General features: G+C 40.2%; 1 protein-coding gene across 1 annotated transcript in view; it reads right to left on the bottom strand.

The window, feature by feature from the left end:
- Positions 1-10,717: 10,717 nt before the first annotated feature.
- Positions 10,718-17,533, bottom strand: part of LSM1 (LSM1 homolog, U6 small nuclear RNA associated (S. cerevisiae)) — a 28,212-nt gene continuing 21,396 nt past the window's right edge. The window contains exons 3-4 of the mRNA XM_006900292.1: positions 15,996-16,111; positions 10,718-10,888 (exon numbers count right to left, since the gene is read on the bottom strand). Coding sequence (XP_006900354.1) covers positions 10,718-10,888; positions 15,996-16,111 — 287 coding nt within the window. The remainder of the gene's footprint in view (positions 10,889-15,995; positions 16,112-17,533) is intronic.

Genomic DNA, 17,533 nt, shown 5'->3' with positions numbered 1-17,533 from the left:
TTTCAGCTGTCCACACCACAGCAGTGGGCAACGAGCTTAAAGCCCCTGATGGCTCTGGGCGCTGACTCTCACCAGTGGCTATGGTTTTCTGTCTCTTAAAGACCCATTTTATTAATACCAATCTTTCTGAAATTTCAATATTTTCTTTTACCTTTACCTGTATCTACAAGCATACTGTGCATTAATAAAACCAGCTCTTAACTTTGTGTCTAAAGAGACTTCTTCACAATTACTTACTATGCATCAGAGAGTTGGAAAATGACTAAGGATGATAGAAAAATAATCAATGCCTTCAAATTGTGGTGCTGAGGAAGGGTCTTGAACATACTATGGACTGCCAAAAAACCAAATAGGTCTGTCTTGGAGATGGATTTCTCCTTGGAGCATAGGATTTTGAAGCACCATCTCACCACAAACTTTGGGCACGCTGACAGGTGGGACTGGTCCTTGGAGAAGGACCTCAAGCTTGGAAGGGTGGAGGGACAGTGCAGGAAAGGAAGACCCCAGATGAGAGGGAGTGATACAGTGACTGGGGCAATGAAGGTTGGTGTGTTGGAATTAGTGAGACTGGCTCAGGACAGGGCAAGCTTCAGAGCTGCTGTCCACAGGGTCACTATGGGTTGCAGGTGACTCGATGACACATATCAAGAAGAAGGAGACTTTGTCAATAATCTTTGTACCTGTTTTTAGCACATTCATGGGAAGATGAAAATTAATAGTATTATTAAAATATAGCCATTCGTGTCAAGGAAGGAATTTTTTTCAAGTTCTTCCATTTCTCCTTCCCTTTCCTTTTTACAGGGTACCAAAAAAAAAGCTACTTTCCTGACTTCTTCAACTACTGTGGTATGGTTTCCTCTAAAATACACATTATATCTTTTTGTGGAGATATGCCATCAAGTCAGCTATGACTCAGAGACCCTGTGAATGACAAATCTTAACCATGCGCTATGCTGCACCATTCTCATATCTCCAACATGCTGGAGCACATTTTAAATGTCACTGTATCAATTCATCTTACTGAGGGTCGTCCTTTCTTTTTCTGACCCTCCACCTTTCCCAGCATGATGTCATTTTCCAAGGACTGGCCCCTCCTCATAGCATGCCCAGAGTATGTGAGAAAGAGTTATACCATCTTTGCCTCTAAAGAGCACCTTGGTCGTAATTTCTCCAAGATAAATGTGTTTGGTTATCCTTATTCATTATTTAAATTTCAGATGCAAATAGGAAATAATTAAAAATATTATTGTACCATCACACACACACACACACACACGAAAACACAATCCAATTCACAATCACATTCTTTTAAAATACAGATATGCAAAACAACTATGAGATATCTCATTCCAGTAAGAATGGACAATTTTTTAAAAATTTTTATTTTATTATTTGTGTGTACCATCAAATCAGATCTGACTGGTACAGAAGGAGATTGTCCCTCCTTCTCCAGCAGACCATCTGGTGGATTCGAACCGTGCGCCTCTGGGGATTGTAGTGCAGCTTCTTGCCACTAGGCCACCAGAGCTCCCCAAGAATGGACAAATTTAACACAACAGCAAACAACAAATGCTGGCGAGATTGTGGAAAAACTGCAACCTTTTTAACTGTTGGTGGGAGTGTAAAATGGTGCAGCCACTATGGAAGGCTGTATGGCGCTTTCTCAAAAAGTTGCAAATAGAAATACCATTTGACCCAGCAGTTCCACTACTGGGAATATACCCCAAAGAGACCATAACTGCGACCCAAGCAGATATATGCACACCCATGTTTATTGCGGCTTTGTTCACAATAGCAAAGAGTTGGAAACAACCTAAGTGCCCTTCAACAAGTGAATGGATAGAGAAGCTGTGGCATATTCACATAACAGAATACTATGCTGCATTGAAAAACAAGGAACTAATGAAATATTATTCAAAATGGGTGACCCTGGAGGACATTATGCTGAGTGAAGTATCTCAGTCACAAAAGGACAAATACTGCATGGTGCCACTGTTGTAAAACAGGACTGACCTCGGAGTTGGGGGGAGGCTGAGAAAGATGGGATAAATAATGTATGCTGCATTGAAACAGATGAGGGAGATAACTGTTTAAAAGGGATATATGACTGGGTATTATTGTCATGACAGGAGTCCAGAATGAAGGCTGCACAGTGGCGTGGACTTGGGGGAAGGGATTGTATAACAATGAAAAAATTCAATTCAATGAAAAAAGTCCTTTTCCATATCTATTCAATCCATATGCTAAGCAAATAACTCAAGAGGCTGAACTCAATAAAGAAGAATGTGGAATCAGAATCAGAGGAAGACTCAACAACAAGCATTAGGTAAATGATACAACCTTGCTTGCTGAAAGTGAAAGAGGGCTTGAAGCCCTTGCTGCTTAAGATCAAAGACTACAGCCTTCATGGTGGATTACATCTTGACATCAAGATAAAGAAAACCTCATTACAGGATCAATAGGCAACATGATAGATGGAGAAAAGATTGAAATTGTCATTTATTTCAACTTGCATGGATCCACAATCAAAACCCTTGGCAACAGCAGTCAAGAAATAAAAGTCAAAATGGTAAAGTCTGCTGTCGAGGATTTCTCCTAAGTGCTAAAGAACAGCAATGCCAGTTTAAAGACTAAGGAGCAACTGATACAAGTCATGACTGTTTCAATTACTTGTTATACATCTGAAAGTTGGATAATGACTAAGGATGACAGAGACGATGCCTGTGAATTGTGTGCTGGAGAAGAGAACAGAATATTGCATTGACTGCCAAGAGAACAAATACGTCTTGGAGAAAGAGCAACTAAACTGCTTCTTAGAGGCAAGAATGGTGACACTCTGTCTTGCATACTACGGGAATGTTGTTAGGAGAGGCCAGTCCTTGGAAAATAAGCATCATGCTAGAAAGACCCTCAACAAGATGGATTGACACATTTGTGGGCTCAAAGTGTATCAGAGGATGAGGATGGTACAGGATAGGGCAAGGTTCAGATCTTCTACTCATAGGGTCACAATGAGTCATGGTCCTTTTGAAGGCTCCTAAAAAAAATAAACTTTTCCAGGTGTATGAGTAAGTGAAGTTCAGAATACTCAAAACTCTTTGCCCTGCAATCAGAATCATAGCTTAACTGCCAGTAGGTATTTGAAGGCTGTAAATTCATACAAGGGAGGACATTTGCTCATCTTTCAGAGGAAGTAGTGTGGGAATTCTTCCAAAATATGCAAATTCTTTTAAAAAAATTTAAATTTTTTATTATTATTTGTGTACCGTTAAATTGGATCTGACTGGTACAGGAGAAGATTGTCCCTCCTTCCCTAGCTGAGCATCTGGTGGATTCGAACCTCTGGAATTGCAGTGCAGCTTCTTGCCACTAGGCCACCAGAGCTCCCTAAAAAAACTTTTTTAAATTGATATTTTAACTAAAGTTTAAGAAAAGTTGGATTTCCATTCATTCATTGTTGCACATTTTCCTCCATAAACCACCCACTGCAAATTAATTCTTGATGATTTGAAATTACATTAGCTCGAGGCAAGCAGCTTTTTTCTCCTTTTTTCTGCTGGACCTGGCACGCAATGCAATTTCTAGAGCAACAGCAATTAAAGCCATTTTCTAGCCCTGGGTCTGGCCAAGTGGAAGTAATTCCTGCTGAACTGCTGGAGGTGGCATGTGGGGGAGGCAGAGGCAGTGGGCAGTGGTTAAATGGGGAACAAGGCAGAAAAGAGGAGGCTGAGAGATGACAAAGCAGTGAGAGCTGAAGAACAGGACCTGAATTTACTCCCTGCTTCTAGAGTCTTAGCAGAGGCCCTGGATTAGAGAGGGGAATTTTAGCCTTTGAGCAGATGCGCTTTCTTAAGAAGGCGGGCTCACTTAGGTAGGTGGGTACCAGACCTGCTCATGTTCCCTCATGAAGCAGTCCCTTGCTCCTTTTTTCCAGGTGACCTCCAGAGGTGTCATATACAGAATAGGGGATGGGACACTGCAGCCCAGCTCGGCCTGAAGGGCTCCTAGTGGGAGAATAGCTCAGTGTTTTTTACTTCCAGCAAATAAGTTCACCATCTACATCCCCACCTCAACCACCTGTTTCCCTGGGATGTTCTTCCAGACATTTGTATAGAAATTGTCTCCAAATCTTTCACAACTGGGGTCTGAGGTGTAGACCACAGGGGAACATCTCTATATTCAATCCAGTGAGAGCTACGAATGAAATCAAACAGCTCTTAGTTGTTCACTTGATCCACATTTGTCTGACTGATCTCAGAAGCATTTGGTTTACCAGTCTGCAGTCACTGCAAGCTGTCTTCAGTCCATTCATTCAACAAATGTACACGGAAGCCTAATACATGCCAGCCATCATGTTAGACACTGGAGATCCAAGGTGGAACAAAATGAATGCCCTTAAGTATTTATATTCAAGGCACGGAGGGGTGATACTTGCTAAGGTGACAGAGAAAGTGGGAAAGGTGATGGGGGCCAGGGAGGTTGTGTTTAGAAACAATTGTTTCTGCTTGGAACTTATTGGCACCATTTGTTTTCATTGATGGATGGTGTCCTGAATCAAGGAGCATTTTTGAAACTTTGTTAATGTAACCTGGATTTTGATACATATTATGTGGTACACTTATATCCCTGTAAAGTCTGTGGAATAAGATTATGTGGGAGAGGTATGCCCCTTAACCTAGGGGTAGGGAAGTAGGGACAGTGTGCCACATATGTCCCTCTTTCATCACATTCTCAATCCCTTGCCATTTGCACACAATTCAGAGTGCCTGAAAATGCAATAGATATGCAATCATGGAATTACCTTGAGAAAATCAACTTCTAAGTAATGCACAGGAACCAGCAAGCACACTTACAATGCTTATTTCTCAAAAAGCTGAGACAAGTTTTGCAAGATCTATCTCCTTAGCCTCTGTGAAAGCTTTGGGGCTCATGCCCACTTGTCTCCTTTCAGTGATATGGATCTCCTCCTGAAGGTTGTTTACACTGTCAGTGGGCAAGCATTTGTGCAACGAAACCCAGGAAATGGAAGGAGGTGAGATCTGTGGGCAGTGTGTGCTAAGTGCCACTCCAGAAAGAAAAACATACCCAAATCTGTTTCCACTGAGTGGATTCTGATTCAAAAGGACCTCACAGGACGGAACCACATCCTAGGGACTCCAAGGCTTTAAATCTTTATAGAAGGAGACTGGACTATCACACCTTTCTTCCATTACGTGGCTGGTGAGTTGGGACATCCAAACTTGTGGTTAGCAGCTGAGTGCTCATCCACTGCACACTATTCCTTGTGTTAAGTAACCAAACTTACTGTCACTTGAGTCCTTTGAAAGGTGAGAAAATCTCCAATAGTCACACAGATAAGCATCTCTGTATTTAAGTTGCTGAGTACTGAGCCATGACTGACCCTCCAGCAGCTTTTCAGAGGCAGTAAATCACATAGGAGGAGACTGCCCATCTTTCTCCAGAGCTGCTGGTGGATTCAAACCTTTGGGTTGGCAGTGCAACCCCTTACCACTAGGCCACCAGATCTCCCTGTACAAACAAATATTAAAAAAAAAAAATAAATTGCAGGGTATAGGGAAGTGCTGTATTAGATTATCTGTTCTCGTAATATGTCATTTCAAGCACCATAGCGCATTGTGTCTGAGACCTGTTCATTTAGATGTGCAGTGCTGTTTATGAAATATGGGACTAGTGTTTGGGAATGGTCTACAGTTGGCCCAAGTCATATTTTGTCTGGACTATGTGCTGGTCCTCAGTCTCTGCCGCCTGCATTGTGCTCTGCCTGAGTCTCCTAACCTACAAGTGTAGGAGGAAAATGAGATCACTTTCTAGTCACCTTCCCCTCTGTGTAATGCCTCTGGGATTCACTGTGATGGCTTCTCTGCGAAGCCCTCCACCATGAATATGAGGGTATCTGTCTCTACTTTGAGGGGAACCTTGATGGGGTCACTTATCAGGCTGCTAAATAAAAGCTCAATGGTTTGAACCCACTAGCTGCTCTATGGGAGGAAGATGGGCAATCTCCTTCTGTAAAAATTAATAACCTCAGAAATCTTATGATCACTATGAACCAGACGCAACTGACAGCAGCAGGCTAGTCGAGGTTTTACACAGCATTCAGGGCCTCTTGGAGTTTTATCAGTGTAGGCGAGGGAGAAGGAATACATGGTGGTTTAAACTCACCTTAGAATGTACAATATAAGGGGTAAAGAAGAGGAAAAAAGAACAGCTGGCACAGTGGGAGATATGGTACCAAACTCAAGTGCATCATAATAAAGGTGGCCAAGAAAATCTTTCCTTTTTCTCTTAGAGCAAGCTCAAGAGAACCATTACTGGGAGAAAGTGTTAAAGACATAAAACTAAATTGAGATTTATTCTGAAATCTAGTAAGAGAAGAATGTACCAGTAGTGGCCCAGGAAAAGATCTCAGTAAATATCTGCAAAGCCTGACTAGGCAGAGCTGAGGGCAAGTCACTGCACCAAGGAACTGACAGGAAGGAGTTAAGTAGTTTAGTTTCATCATTGGTGGCTGCTGGGGTGACAAAGACTGAAGTAACACATTCTTTCTGTCTGAAATACCATTACACGGCGAGCTCTGGTGGCCTACTGGCAAGAAGCTGCACTGCAATTCCAGAGATGTGAGGTTCGAATCCACCAGATGCTCTGCTGAAGAAGGAGGAACAATCTCCTCCTGTATCAGTCAGATATGATTTGATGGTACACACATTAAAAAAAAAAAAGTAATAAAAAAATTAAAAAAAAAAAAGAAATACCATTACACTACTGCTTGGAAATTCAATACAAAAAACTTCTTGACTAACTGTGGATATTAAGTCCCCTTTCCTTCTTTTTACATAAGAATAAATCTTATCCTTTGTTACCACATTTGGAGCTTTGTTTGAAGAAGGTTGAAAAGGTAACTGGCTTTTGTACTTTTCCCAAGACTGCTGTTTTTATAAAGTTCATCGTATATTCAATCCCTTCACCAGTATCATTGAAGTGTATTGATTCTTCTTTGAACTTTTTTATTCATTTCTCAGCTCCTGCATATATGTGAGGTGACTGAAAATACCATGATTTGGGTCAGGCACACCTTAGTCTTCAAAGTGACATCTTTTTTCCCCCCAACCCTTTAAAGAGGTCTTTTGCAGCACTCTGGTCCAATACATTGTTTGATTTCTCAACTGCTGCTTCCATGAACACTGACTGGGGATCCAAGTAAAATGAGATCTTTGACAACTTCTTTCTCAGTTTATCATGGTGCTTGTTGCTCTAGTTGTGATAGTTTCTATATTGAGGTGTAATCCATCCTGAAAGCAGTGTCTGAGCTTCATCACAAAGTGCAGCAAGTCCTGTTTGTTTTCAGCAGGGCAACACTGTGTATCTGGATTGAGTTTTCCATCAATCCTGACAATGCATTCTTCTTCAGATAGTCTTCCTTCCTGGATTTATTTGCTGAGTACCCAGGCTGAATATAGTGTGAAAGGACACACTTTTTTTTAATTCTAAACCATGCAGCATCCTCTTGAAAACTTGCAAACATCCTCCAAACAACTGCCTCTTGATCTATGTACTATTCCACATGAGCATAAATTAAGTGCTCATGGAAATACAGGGAAGCTCTTTATGGTATTTTCTGCTCCCAGTTAAGACCCATCTGACAACAGCAATGAAGTCCCTTGTTCTACAACCTCCTCTTCTGAATCCAGCTTGACTTTCTGGATGTTCCCTGTCAAATAACTGCTATAACCATTTTTAAATTATCTTCAGCAATGTGACATTTTAATATGTTCAGTAATTGCCACATTCTGGTCATAGTGGTTTTCCAAGTATCTTGGCAGATATACTAGTAAAAACTTCTATATTCCATTGTTGAAATATCTCAATTGGTGTCAGTCATTAAAATAAAATTTTCTATGTTCCTATTATTTTAACAAACAGATGCCGCCCTGGATGTGCTAAGTTGTGCCAGGAAATCTGGAGGACAGCCAGCTGACCAACTGACTGGAAAAGATTGGTATTTGTTCCCAATCCAAAGAAAGGTGACCCAACAGAGTGTGGAAATTATCAAACAATATCATTAATATCACATGCAAGCAGGATTCTGCTGAAAATAATCCAAAAACGTTTGGAACATTATGTCAACAGAGAACTGCCAGATGTACAGGCTGGATTTAGAAGAGGTTGTGGTACTAGGGATATTATAGCTAATGTTAGATAGATCTTGGCAGAAAGCAGAGAATACCAGAGGAATGTTTATCTGTGCTTCATTGACTATGCTAAGGCTTTTGACTGTGTGGATCACCCTGACTCTGAGAAGAATGGGTATCCCAGAACATTTGATTGTGTTAATGCGAAACCTATAGGTGGACCAAAAGGCAGTCATCAGAACAGAGCAGGGAGACACTGGATAGTTCAAAATCAAGAAGGGGGTCCATCAGGGATGTATTCTGTCTCCATACCTTTTTAATTTGTATGCAGATCATCTGATATGCTGGGTTGTATGAGGAAGAATGTGGCATCGGGATTGGTGGAAGAGTCATGAACAACCTGCCTTATGCGGATGACACAACCTTGCTTGCTGAAACTGAGGAGGACCTGAGGTGCTTGCTGCAGAGGGTCAAGGACTGCAGCCTTCTTATATGGACTGAAGCTCAACATCAACAAAACAAAAGATTCTCACCATTGGGCCAACTGGCAGCATCAGTATGGATGGTGGAGAGGTTGAGACAGTTAACAGTTTTAGTTTACTTGATTGCACAGTCAACACTCTTATAACAGCAGCCAGGAAATCAAGAGACGAATTACACTGGGAAAGTCAGCTGTGAAGGAACCTCTCAAGAGTACTGAAGAATGACGTGAGACTGGAGACTAAAGTGTGCCTGATCTGGGCTATAGTCTTTGCAATTATGTGCTATGCATCAGAGAGTTGGACAGTGAATAGGGACGATAGAATTGATGCCTTTGCGCTTTGGTACTGGAGAAGAGTGTTGAATATACCATGGACTGCTGTGAGAACAGGTAGGTTCGTCCTAGAGAGTGTGAGACCAGATTGCTCCTTGGTAAAAGGATTCTGAAGCTTCGTCTGACATACTCTGGGCATGTTGCAAGGAGGGACTGGTTCTTGGAGAGGGTCTTCCCCTCCTACACCATCCCTCCACCCTACCAAGCATGATGTCCATCTCTAAGGACCTGTCTCTCCTTACAGCATGTCCAAAGTATGTCAGACGAAGCCCCAGAATCCTTGCCTCCAAGGAGCAGCCTGCTTTAACCCTCTCCAGGTTGAATCTGTTTTCTTGGCAGTCCATGGTGTATATTCAATACTCTTCTCCAGCACCACAGCTCAAAGGCGTCAATTCTCCTTCTATCCTCCCTAGTCATTGTCCAACTCTCTGATGCATAACAAGTGACTGCAAAGACCATAGCATGTATCAGAAGCACCTTAGTCTCCAGAGTGACACCATTGCTCTTCTAGTATAGCTAATGTTAGATGGATCTTGGCTGAAAGTAAGGAGTACCAGAAGAATGTCTATCTTTTTTTTTTTTTAAGAATGTCTAGAATTGATGATGCCTTTGAGCTGCGGTGCTGGAGAAAAGTGTTGAATATACCATGGACTGCTAAGAGAACAAACAGGTTTGTCCTGGAGAGGGTGAAGCCAGAATGTTCCCTGGAGTCAAAGATTCTGAAGCTTCGTCTGACCTACTTTGGGCATGTTGCAAAGAGGGACTCGCCTTGGGAGAGGGACATCATGTTTGGGAGAGTGGAGGGGCGGCGCAGGAGAGGAGACCCTCCATGAGACGGATCGATTCTGTGAGTGGAGTGGTGGGAATGAATGTGCTTGAGACAGCGAGGTTGGCACAGGATAGAACGGCGTTTAGAGCTCTTGTACATAGGGTCGCTATGAGTTGCAAGCGACACGATGGCACACAACAACAACAACAGAGTATATTACCAGATCTTCTCAGTTCATTTTTGTCTGGAAGCTTAGCTAAAGTCTGCTCAGTATCACAACAATGTAAATGTCTACTGACAGTCAGATGGCATGAGACAGTTAGGCCAGGAATTGAACCCAAGTCTCCCACAACGAGGGTGAAAATGTTACCACTGAACTACTGCTGTCTTCTTTGTCAAGCATGAACCTTCTGCAGCAACAACCTACTGGAAACTTACCTGAAAGCCATTTCCTTAAGTCTGAAAATCTGTATTTCTTATCAGTTATAAATGTGAAAAGGAAAAGTGTGCCCCATGAAGATAATTAGTATGAAGAAAATATTTCTTCATAACTAACAATTTAAAACTGTGATGGAAGGGGAAATCCCAGTGTGGACTGCTTATACTGATAGATCACAATTTTATCTACCTACTGGAGGCAACCGAAAATCGGGGGAAAATAATGACAATTTAGAGATTCATATTTTATTTACAAGCAGGTGAAGAATGTCTCTTGTAAAGTATACTTTGGGATAAAGAAAGTAATATAAAGTAGTTGCTGGTTCCACAGTCCATTTCACTGTTTCCTTAAACAATGATTTTGTTACTTTAAAAAAAAAAGAAAAAGAAAGCCACATTATTTCTTCATGTTGCATAAGTAAAAGAATTCAAAATAAAAATTCCTCCGCAAAATTCTACAGTCTCTGGCCCAAGGTGACCAGGATGTCCCTTTCATTTCAGTGACAGATCCTGTTTCGGATGAGCAACTACCCTTGAACAAAAGACTTAATACTCATCCAGAGTATCTGCTCGAGGAATGGAGAGGCCGCGATCCTTAAGCGCCTGGACTTTGAGCTTCTCTGCTTCCAGTTTGGTTTGCTGTTCCACTCTTTGCTCTTCTAGGATTTCTTCAATAGACACTTGCTGGAGGGGTGTGTCACTCTCTTTTTCCAAGTCCTACACAAAACAATCAAGTTTGAAAAATATCATCTAGAGACCAAAAAAGGAAAAAAAAAGGAATGTATTACATGTCTAAATGTAAACAGATTCTAACATAAGATGTGAGTTATTTTTCATAATTCTGATAGGGCTGAAGCAGCCTTCTTCCCAGAGACAGGTTTTTCAAGGAAAAGTCTGGCAATACTACAGAATATAAACATAAGTTTTTGTTGTTGTTGGTTGCGACCCAGTCAACTGTGTTTGCAGAACACACTGTCCCATAAGGTTTTTAAGCCTGTGACTTTCAGAAGCAGATCATGAGGCCTTATTTCCATGGTATCTTGGTTTAGCAGTTTAAGTTTAAAAGTTTTTGCCACATGAACTCTTTTAAAATTTTATTAATTTTAATGAATATTTACAGAGATTTTGGATTTTCATTCATTCATTGTTGCACTTTTCTCCCTGCCCACCCCTCACCCTGCCCAGTTCGCGCCTCTCTTTAAAAAGAAAAATTCCTTCTTTGGTGTACAATCCCCCCACCCCACCCCTCCCACCACCCCAAGTACACTGCACTATGCAACCTTATTCTAGACTCTTGGCCACATGAACTCTTTTAACAAAGCTTTAGGTTATCCAAAATCCTATTGAATGGAGGACTAACTTTGTGTTATTAAAGATTAACTTTTATTTAACACGTTGCCGCACACATTTAAATTGACGACCGTGCTTAGAAACACATTTTTTTCACTACAGTCATCAATAACCTGCAATATGCAAATGGAACAAATGTGCTTAGCAAAAAGTGAATTCAGCTTAAAATGCTTTGAGGCAGAAGATGAAAGATTACAGTTTTCATAGTGAACATCATCTCAGCATCAAGACAAAAATCCTCACAATTGCACCAAAAGGCAACGTCATGTTAGATAAAGATTAAAGGCATCAACCATTTCAACTTGCATGGATCCACAATCAACACCATTGGCATCATCAGTCAAGAAATCAAAAGACCTATTGCTCTGGGTAAATCTGCTGTCAAGGACCTCTTCAGGGTGGTATGAGAGATGAGACTGGTTTAAAAGACCAGGATGCATCTGATTAAAGCCACAGTCTTTTCAATTACTTCTGAGAGTTGGATAATGATTAAAGATAGAAGACTTGAGCTGTGGTATTGGAGAAAAGTCCTGAATATTCCATAGACTGATAAAAGAACAAACAAATATATCTTGGAGAAAGTACAGCCATGTTGCTATCTTCCTAATTCCATAGAATTCAAGAGGCATTACTGAGACCTAAATGACATTGCTGTCTACCATCAAGTTAGAACTGACTCAAGGTGGCCCCCCAGTGGGTTTTCAAAGGCAGTTAATTGCACTGGAGGAGAATGCTCATCTTTCTTACACACAGTAAGTTGTTTTTTTAAAAAATTTTATTTTATTAATTTTGATGAACATTTACAGAGATTTTGGATTGCCATTCATTCATTGTTGCACTTTTCTCCCTGCCTAGCCCTCTCCCCAGTTTGCTCCTCTCTTTGAAAAGTAAAATTCTTTCATTGCTATACAATCCCCCTGCACCCCCTCCACCACCTCATGTACACTCCACTATGCAACCTTAATTCTGGACTCTTGTGATAACCATCATTCCCTATCATATATCGCTTAGACTCAAAGTCAGCTTAATTTCTGGAGGTGGTTGCTCAGTAAGAAGGTAGACAGCCATGATTCAAAGTTGCTGCATTTATTAGAACTCTTTACAACAGAGGATTTTCTGCTGTAGCATCAGAATTTCTAGAGTACCTTAGCAGAACACCTACATCTTATCAGGACATCTAGAGTATTTACTAGTTTAAAATAAATGTGTAGGATTCAAACTAGTTTAGTACTCTTACTAATTTTTTTAACAAACACCTCACATGAAAATAGTTTTCTTATATTTAATATGGCATAAAATATGCTTAATATTTTTTCTTTAACAATTTATAAACATTTAATAGCCAATTTCATAACGCAGAAGAACCATGCTATAAAAATTTCTGACTTTCTCCAGAATCTGTATGTTGTTATGTGCTATCAAGTTGCCTGCGTCCATAGAGACCCCATGTACAACAGCCCTAATCCCTGCTCTATCCAGTGCCAATCTCACTGTCTTATTGGAGTATATGTAGGGTATTGCCAAATCACTGTACTGGAACCAATGAAAGATCTTACCATATACTATAGGTGTCCCTTTCCACTCATCCTTACCACTAGTAAGTGTAACCAGTTAGGGGTGTTTGTTTGTTCTTTTACCTTTGCAAATATCAGTGCTGTAAATGAATATTTCCTTGTTAACTTGACTTCTCATGGCTTTAAATTAATTTATACATTGTTGTTGTTATGTGCTGTCGAGTAGCCTGCAACTCATAGTGATGCTATGTACAATAGCCCTAAACCCTGCTCTATCCTGTGCCAATCTTATCATCTCTGACATACCTACCCCCATTACCACAGTCACTGAATCAATCTGTCTCTTCAAGGGTCTTCCTCTCCTGCGTTGTCTCTCCACCCTCCCAAGCAAGAAGTCCCTCTCCAAGTATGGTCCTGTCTTGCAACATGTCCAAAGTATGTCAGATGAAGCTTCAGAGTCCTTGCCACCAAGGAGTAGCCTGGTTTCACCCTCTCCAGGACAAACTTGTTTGTATTCCTAGCAGTCCATGGTATATTCAGTACTCTTCTCCAGCACCACAGCTCAAAGGCATCGATTCTTCTTCTATCATCCCTAGTCATTGTCCAGCTTTCTGATGCATAACAAGTAACTGTAAAGACTATGGTCTGTATCAGGCACATCTTAGTCTCCAGACTGACATATTCTCCTTAAATAAACATACCCGAGATAACAGTATTTTCTATGTTATTGTTATCATGATAAGTTTATACAGAGAGGGTGTTCTTGTATCTCATCCTTCCTCCTCTATGGCTTTAAGTATAAATTATTTTTCTAAGGGAGAGAAATACATATAAATGCTCCAGATGTTTTAACATACCAACTAGATACTAAGCTTCATATAACCACCAAGGTCTCAGAACCCACAAGGCAGCAGCACATCAGATAAAGAACTTTAACCACAGAGGTCACACGAAAGCCACCCTAGTTACATAAGCTACCCCTACCCTACGTCAAAAATCAACTGCATCCACTAAGATAATATATTACTATCATGTGGAGCTGGCTCTTACTACCTTTGGGTAGCAACTGAAGAGAAGAAAATGTTCTTAGCTTAGTGTACTGCCTCTAGGGCTTTTTAATATGTTATTCAATGGAACACGCTGTTATGAGGCTACTGCTTCTCAAGTATCATATCTATTACTTAAAGCTGTGTGTATCATCCTTGAGGCAAAATCTAGAGAATTCTTGAGCAATGTATTTGTTTATAGAATATGAATGGTTTCTGGGTATGAGTTTCCCTAGGTTAGTAGATAATTTCTTCATACTGACTGTTGAGTCATATGATTATGTAAGCATTCTCAATGTCTCTCTAGTGATGCTATTGTGAAAATTCTGCAACATTCAAATTGTCTCTCTCACATACATAAAAGAATGTGTGAAATGAGTATTTTTCTCCCACAGAAAAATCTCAGGAAATAACAATTTTTCAAAAAACAAACACACGTTCACTTTGTTCCTCTTATCTCTCTCAGTTATGGGCACAACTGTGCCAATGTAACTGGCACGAAAAGTATGACTATTGGGGTTATTACTATAAAATAGAACTGAAATACACAAACATTTTAACTTAATTTTTTTCCTTCTGATACCCAACTAGTCCGTTTCCTTTTTAAAAATTAAACTCAGAAAAGTATAAAAGGGGGGGGGGATTATCCATAATCCTACTTTTCAAAGTTTCTCTTAGTATGCTAGCAGAGGACATTCCTGTCATTTACTAATGTCCCTACCCAGGACCTACGTTGTTTTTCTTTAGCCTCCAAATAATGCCAAGCACAAGGAAAGGAGATGAAAATTTCTGATGCTTAAACATTCAGCAAAGAAACTTAACAAAAAGTATCAAACCACAATATATTTTTAACAGCAATTCACAGTAGCACTTTTGTAATTTTCTCTCTCCTTTAAAAAATACACGGCTATCACACTAGATATGCAATGTATTCTAAAACCACCACAAGTTAATTTTATATAATGAAAAACTATTGGTAATCAACTGTTTAAAGGACCGAAAAATATTTCAAAACATGTAAACCATACTTTATTGAATGATTTTGTTAGGCAACAGCAAAAATATCTTGGCACCAGTAGCTAGGAAATCAAAAAACATACTGCGATGGGAAAGTCTGCTGTTAGGGACCTCTCTAAAGTACTCAAGAGTAACGGTGTGTCTCTGGAGACTAAGGTGCATCTGATACAGGTCATGGTCTTTGCAATCACTTGTTATGCGTCAGAGAGCTGGACAATGACCAGGGAAGACAGAAGGAGAATTGATACCTTTGAGCTGTGGTGCTGGAGAAGAGTATTGAATGTACCATGGACTGCCAAGAAAACAAACAGATTCATCCTGGAGAGGATTAAACCAGGCTACTCTTTGGAGACAAGGATTCTGGGACTTTGTCTGACATACTTTGGGCATGTTGCAAGGAGGGACAGGTCTTGGAGAAAGACATCATGCTTGGGAGGGTAGAGGGTCACCACAGGAGAGGAAGACCCTCTATGAGGTGGACTGATTCAGTGACTGGGGTAATCGGGATGGGTGTGTCAGAGGCAGTGTGACTGGCACAGGATGGAGCAGGGTTTAGGGCAGTTGTACCGAGGGTCGCTATGAGTCGCAAGCGACTCGATGGCACATAACAACCACAACAACCACCTTTGTGTAGGATATTACTCTTCATAAAATCAAGTAGGCCAACTTTTTTTTTCTGCCAATTGGTAATAATCTTTACTCCGTCAAAAGGCACTGCAACGAAGTTTGTTATTCTCTGTGGCTTCCCTCTGTAGAACTATAGCTTTCTTAGGTTAATTGGTGGTAAGAAGATAGGTAAAATGTGGAAAATATTTTCCTTTCTTTTTGAAAAGAACAAAAACACCCTTTACTAGCATAAATATAAAAATGTATCACAGCTTAACAATATTCACTTACTATTTCTCCTAGTAGAACCACATTTTCTCCTCTGACCACAAAAATCCCTCGAGGAATATCACCGTATTTTTTTCCGACATGAATTCGTTCCACAGTCTGATGTAGTACTAAGTTAGCTATAGATGTTTAGGGAAGAAACAAAGATATTTCATTCAAATAGTGGATAAAGGCCCATGACTTAATCACAAGTTATTTTGAGTGGAAAATATTTGGCTAAACATGATGTATTTCTAAGTCTGGGAAAAGCTAAAATGGCAAAGAACCTTCTACTACTGTTTTACTGATTTAAAATTTAAGAGAATAACATTTAAAAGGATTTCAGACAACTGCAAACTGAGAGAGTACACAGAATTACGATGCACGATGTAAATAAGCACTTTAATCTTTTAATTAGCTAACGGCTAATATCAATATGGCTATAGGAAAATATCAATGAGTTGTTGTTAAGTGTCACTGAGTGGCCTACAAACAACAGAGCAACCCTATAAACAAAAGTTCTGAACCTGGCCCTATCCTATGCCATCCTCATAATTTTTGATAAGCTCAAGTCCACTGTTATACTGTGTCAATCTATCCTGTTAGGGTTCTTCCTCTCTTCTGCTGATTCTCCACTATTCCCAGCATGATCTACAACTAGCACTTCCTGGCAATACGTCTTAAGTAGGTGAGACCAAGTTTCACCATCCCCGATTCTGAGGAGTACTCTGTTACACTTCCTCCAACACAGACCTGTTTGTTGTCTTGGCAGTTCATGGGATACTCAGTACTCTTCTCCAACACAACTCAAAGGCATTGAGTTGTCTTCTGTAATCCTTATTCACTGTCCAAATTTCAGATACGTAAGAAATAACTGAAAAGACCATGGCTTAGATGAGGCACACTTTATTCTTTAAACTTGTGCCTTAATACTTTGGAGAGAGGTCCTTGACAGATTTTTCTCAGGGCAATACGTCTTTTGAATTCTTACTGATGTTACCATGGGTGTTGACTGTAGATCCAACAAGTAAACTGAAATTGTGGACCACTTCAATCATTTCGTTTCACATTGTTGCCTACTGGCCCAGTGGTAAGGATTATGGCTTTACTGATGTTGAGATGTAATCTATATTAAATGGGTAGGGAACTTGAAAACCCTAAAGCCTAAGCAATTGCAGAGATAAAAACTTTGGTTTTAGAAAGAGTTTTCCTGTACTGTGTGGGTATGTGTAGGTGACGATTTACTGAAGATTTCAGTGTAGTTCTGCACATTACAGGAGATGGTGAGGGTGTTACAGTGTTGGTAAGAGTTTCATTCTGTTGCTTTGAGATGAGTTGATGGCACCTGACAACAAAGCAGACAACCACAGCTTGGAATCCAATCTCTTAATAGTTTCTTTTCTTCCTTCCACAGGTACTACTTGTCTTTGAAGAAAAACAGAAATTTATGCTGACCTTTTATAGTTCTTTTATTTAACTCACACTGTTTTGTGACCTAAGAAGTGTTCAACAAATGTCAGTGTGAAATCAGAAGTCCTTTAAAACAGAAGGAAACCTGTATC

The sequence above is a fragment of the Elephantulus edwardii genome, unplaced genomic scaffold (genome assembly GCF_000299155.1).
Source record: "Elephantulus edwardii isolate Elephantulus edwardi_28Jun2011 unplaced genomic scaffold, EleEdw1.0 scaffold00279, whole genome shotgun sequence".
Taxonomy (NCBI): domain Eukaryota; kingdom Metazoa; phylum Chordata; class Mammalia; order Macroscelidea; family Macroscelididae; genus Elephantulus; species Elephantulus edwardii.
The sequence above is the reverse complement of the archived record's forward strand: the minus strand, read 5'-3'. Positions and strand labels throughout refer to the sequence as shown.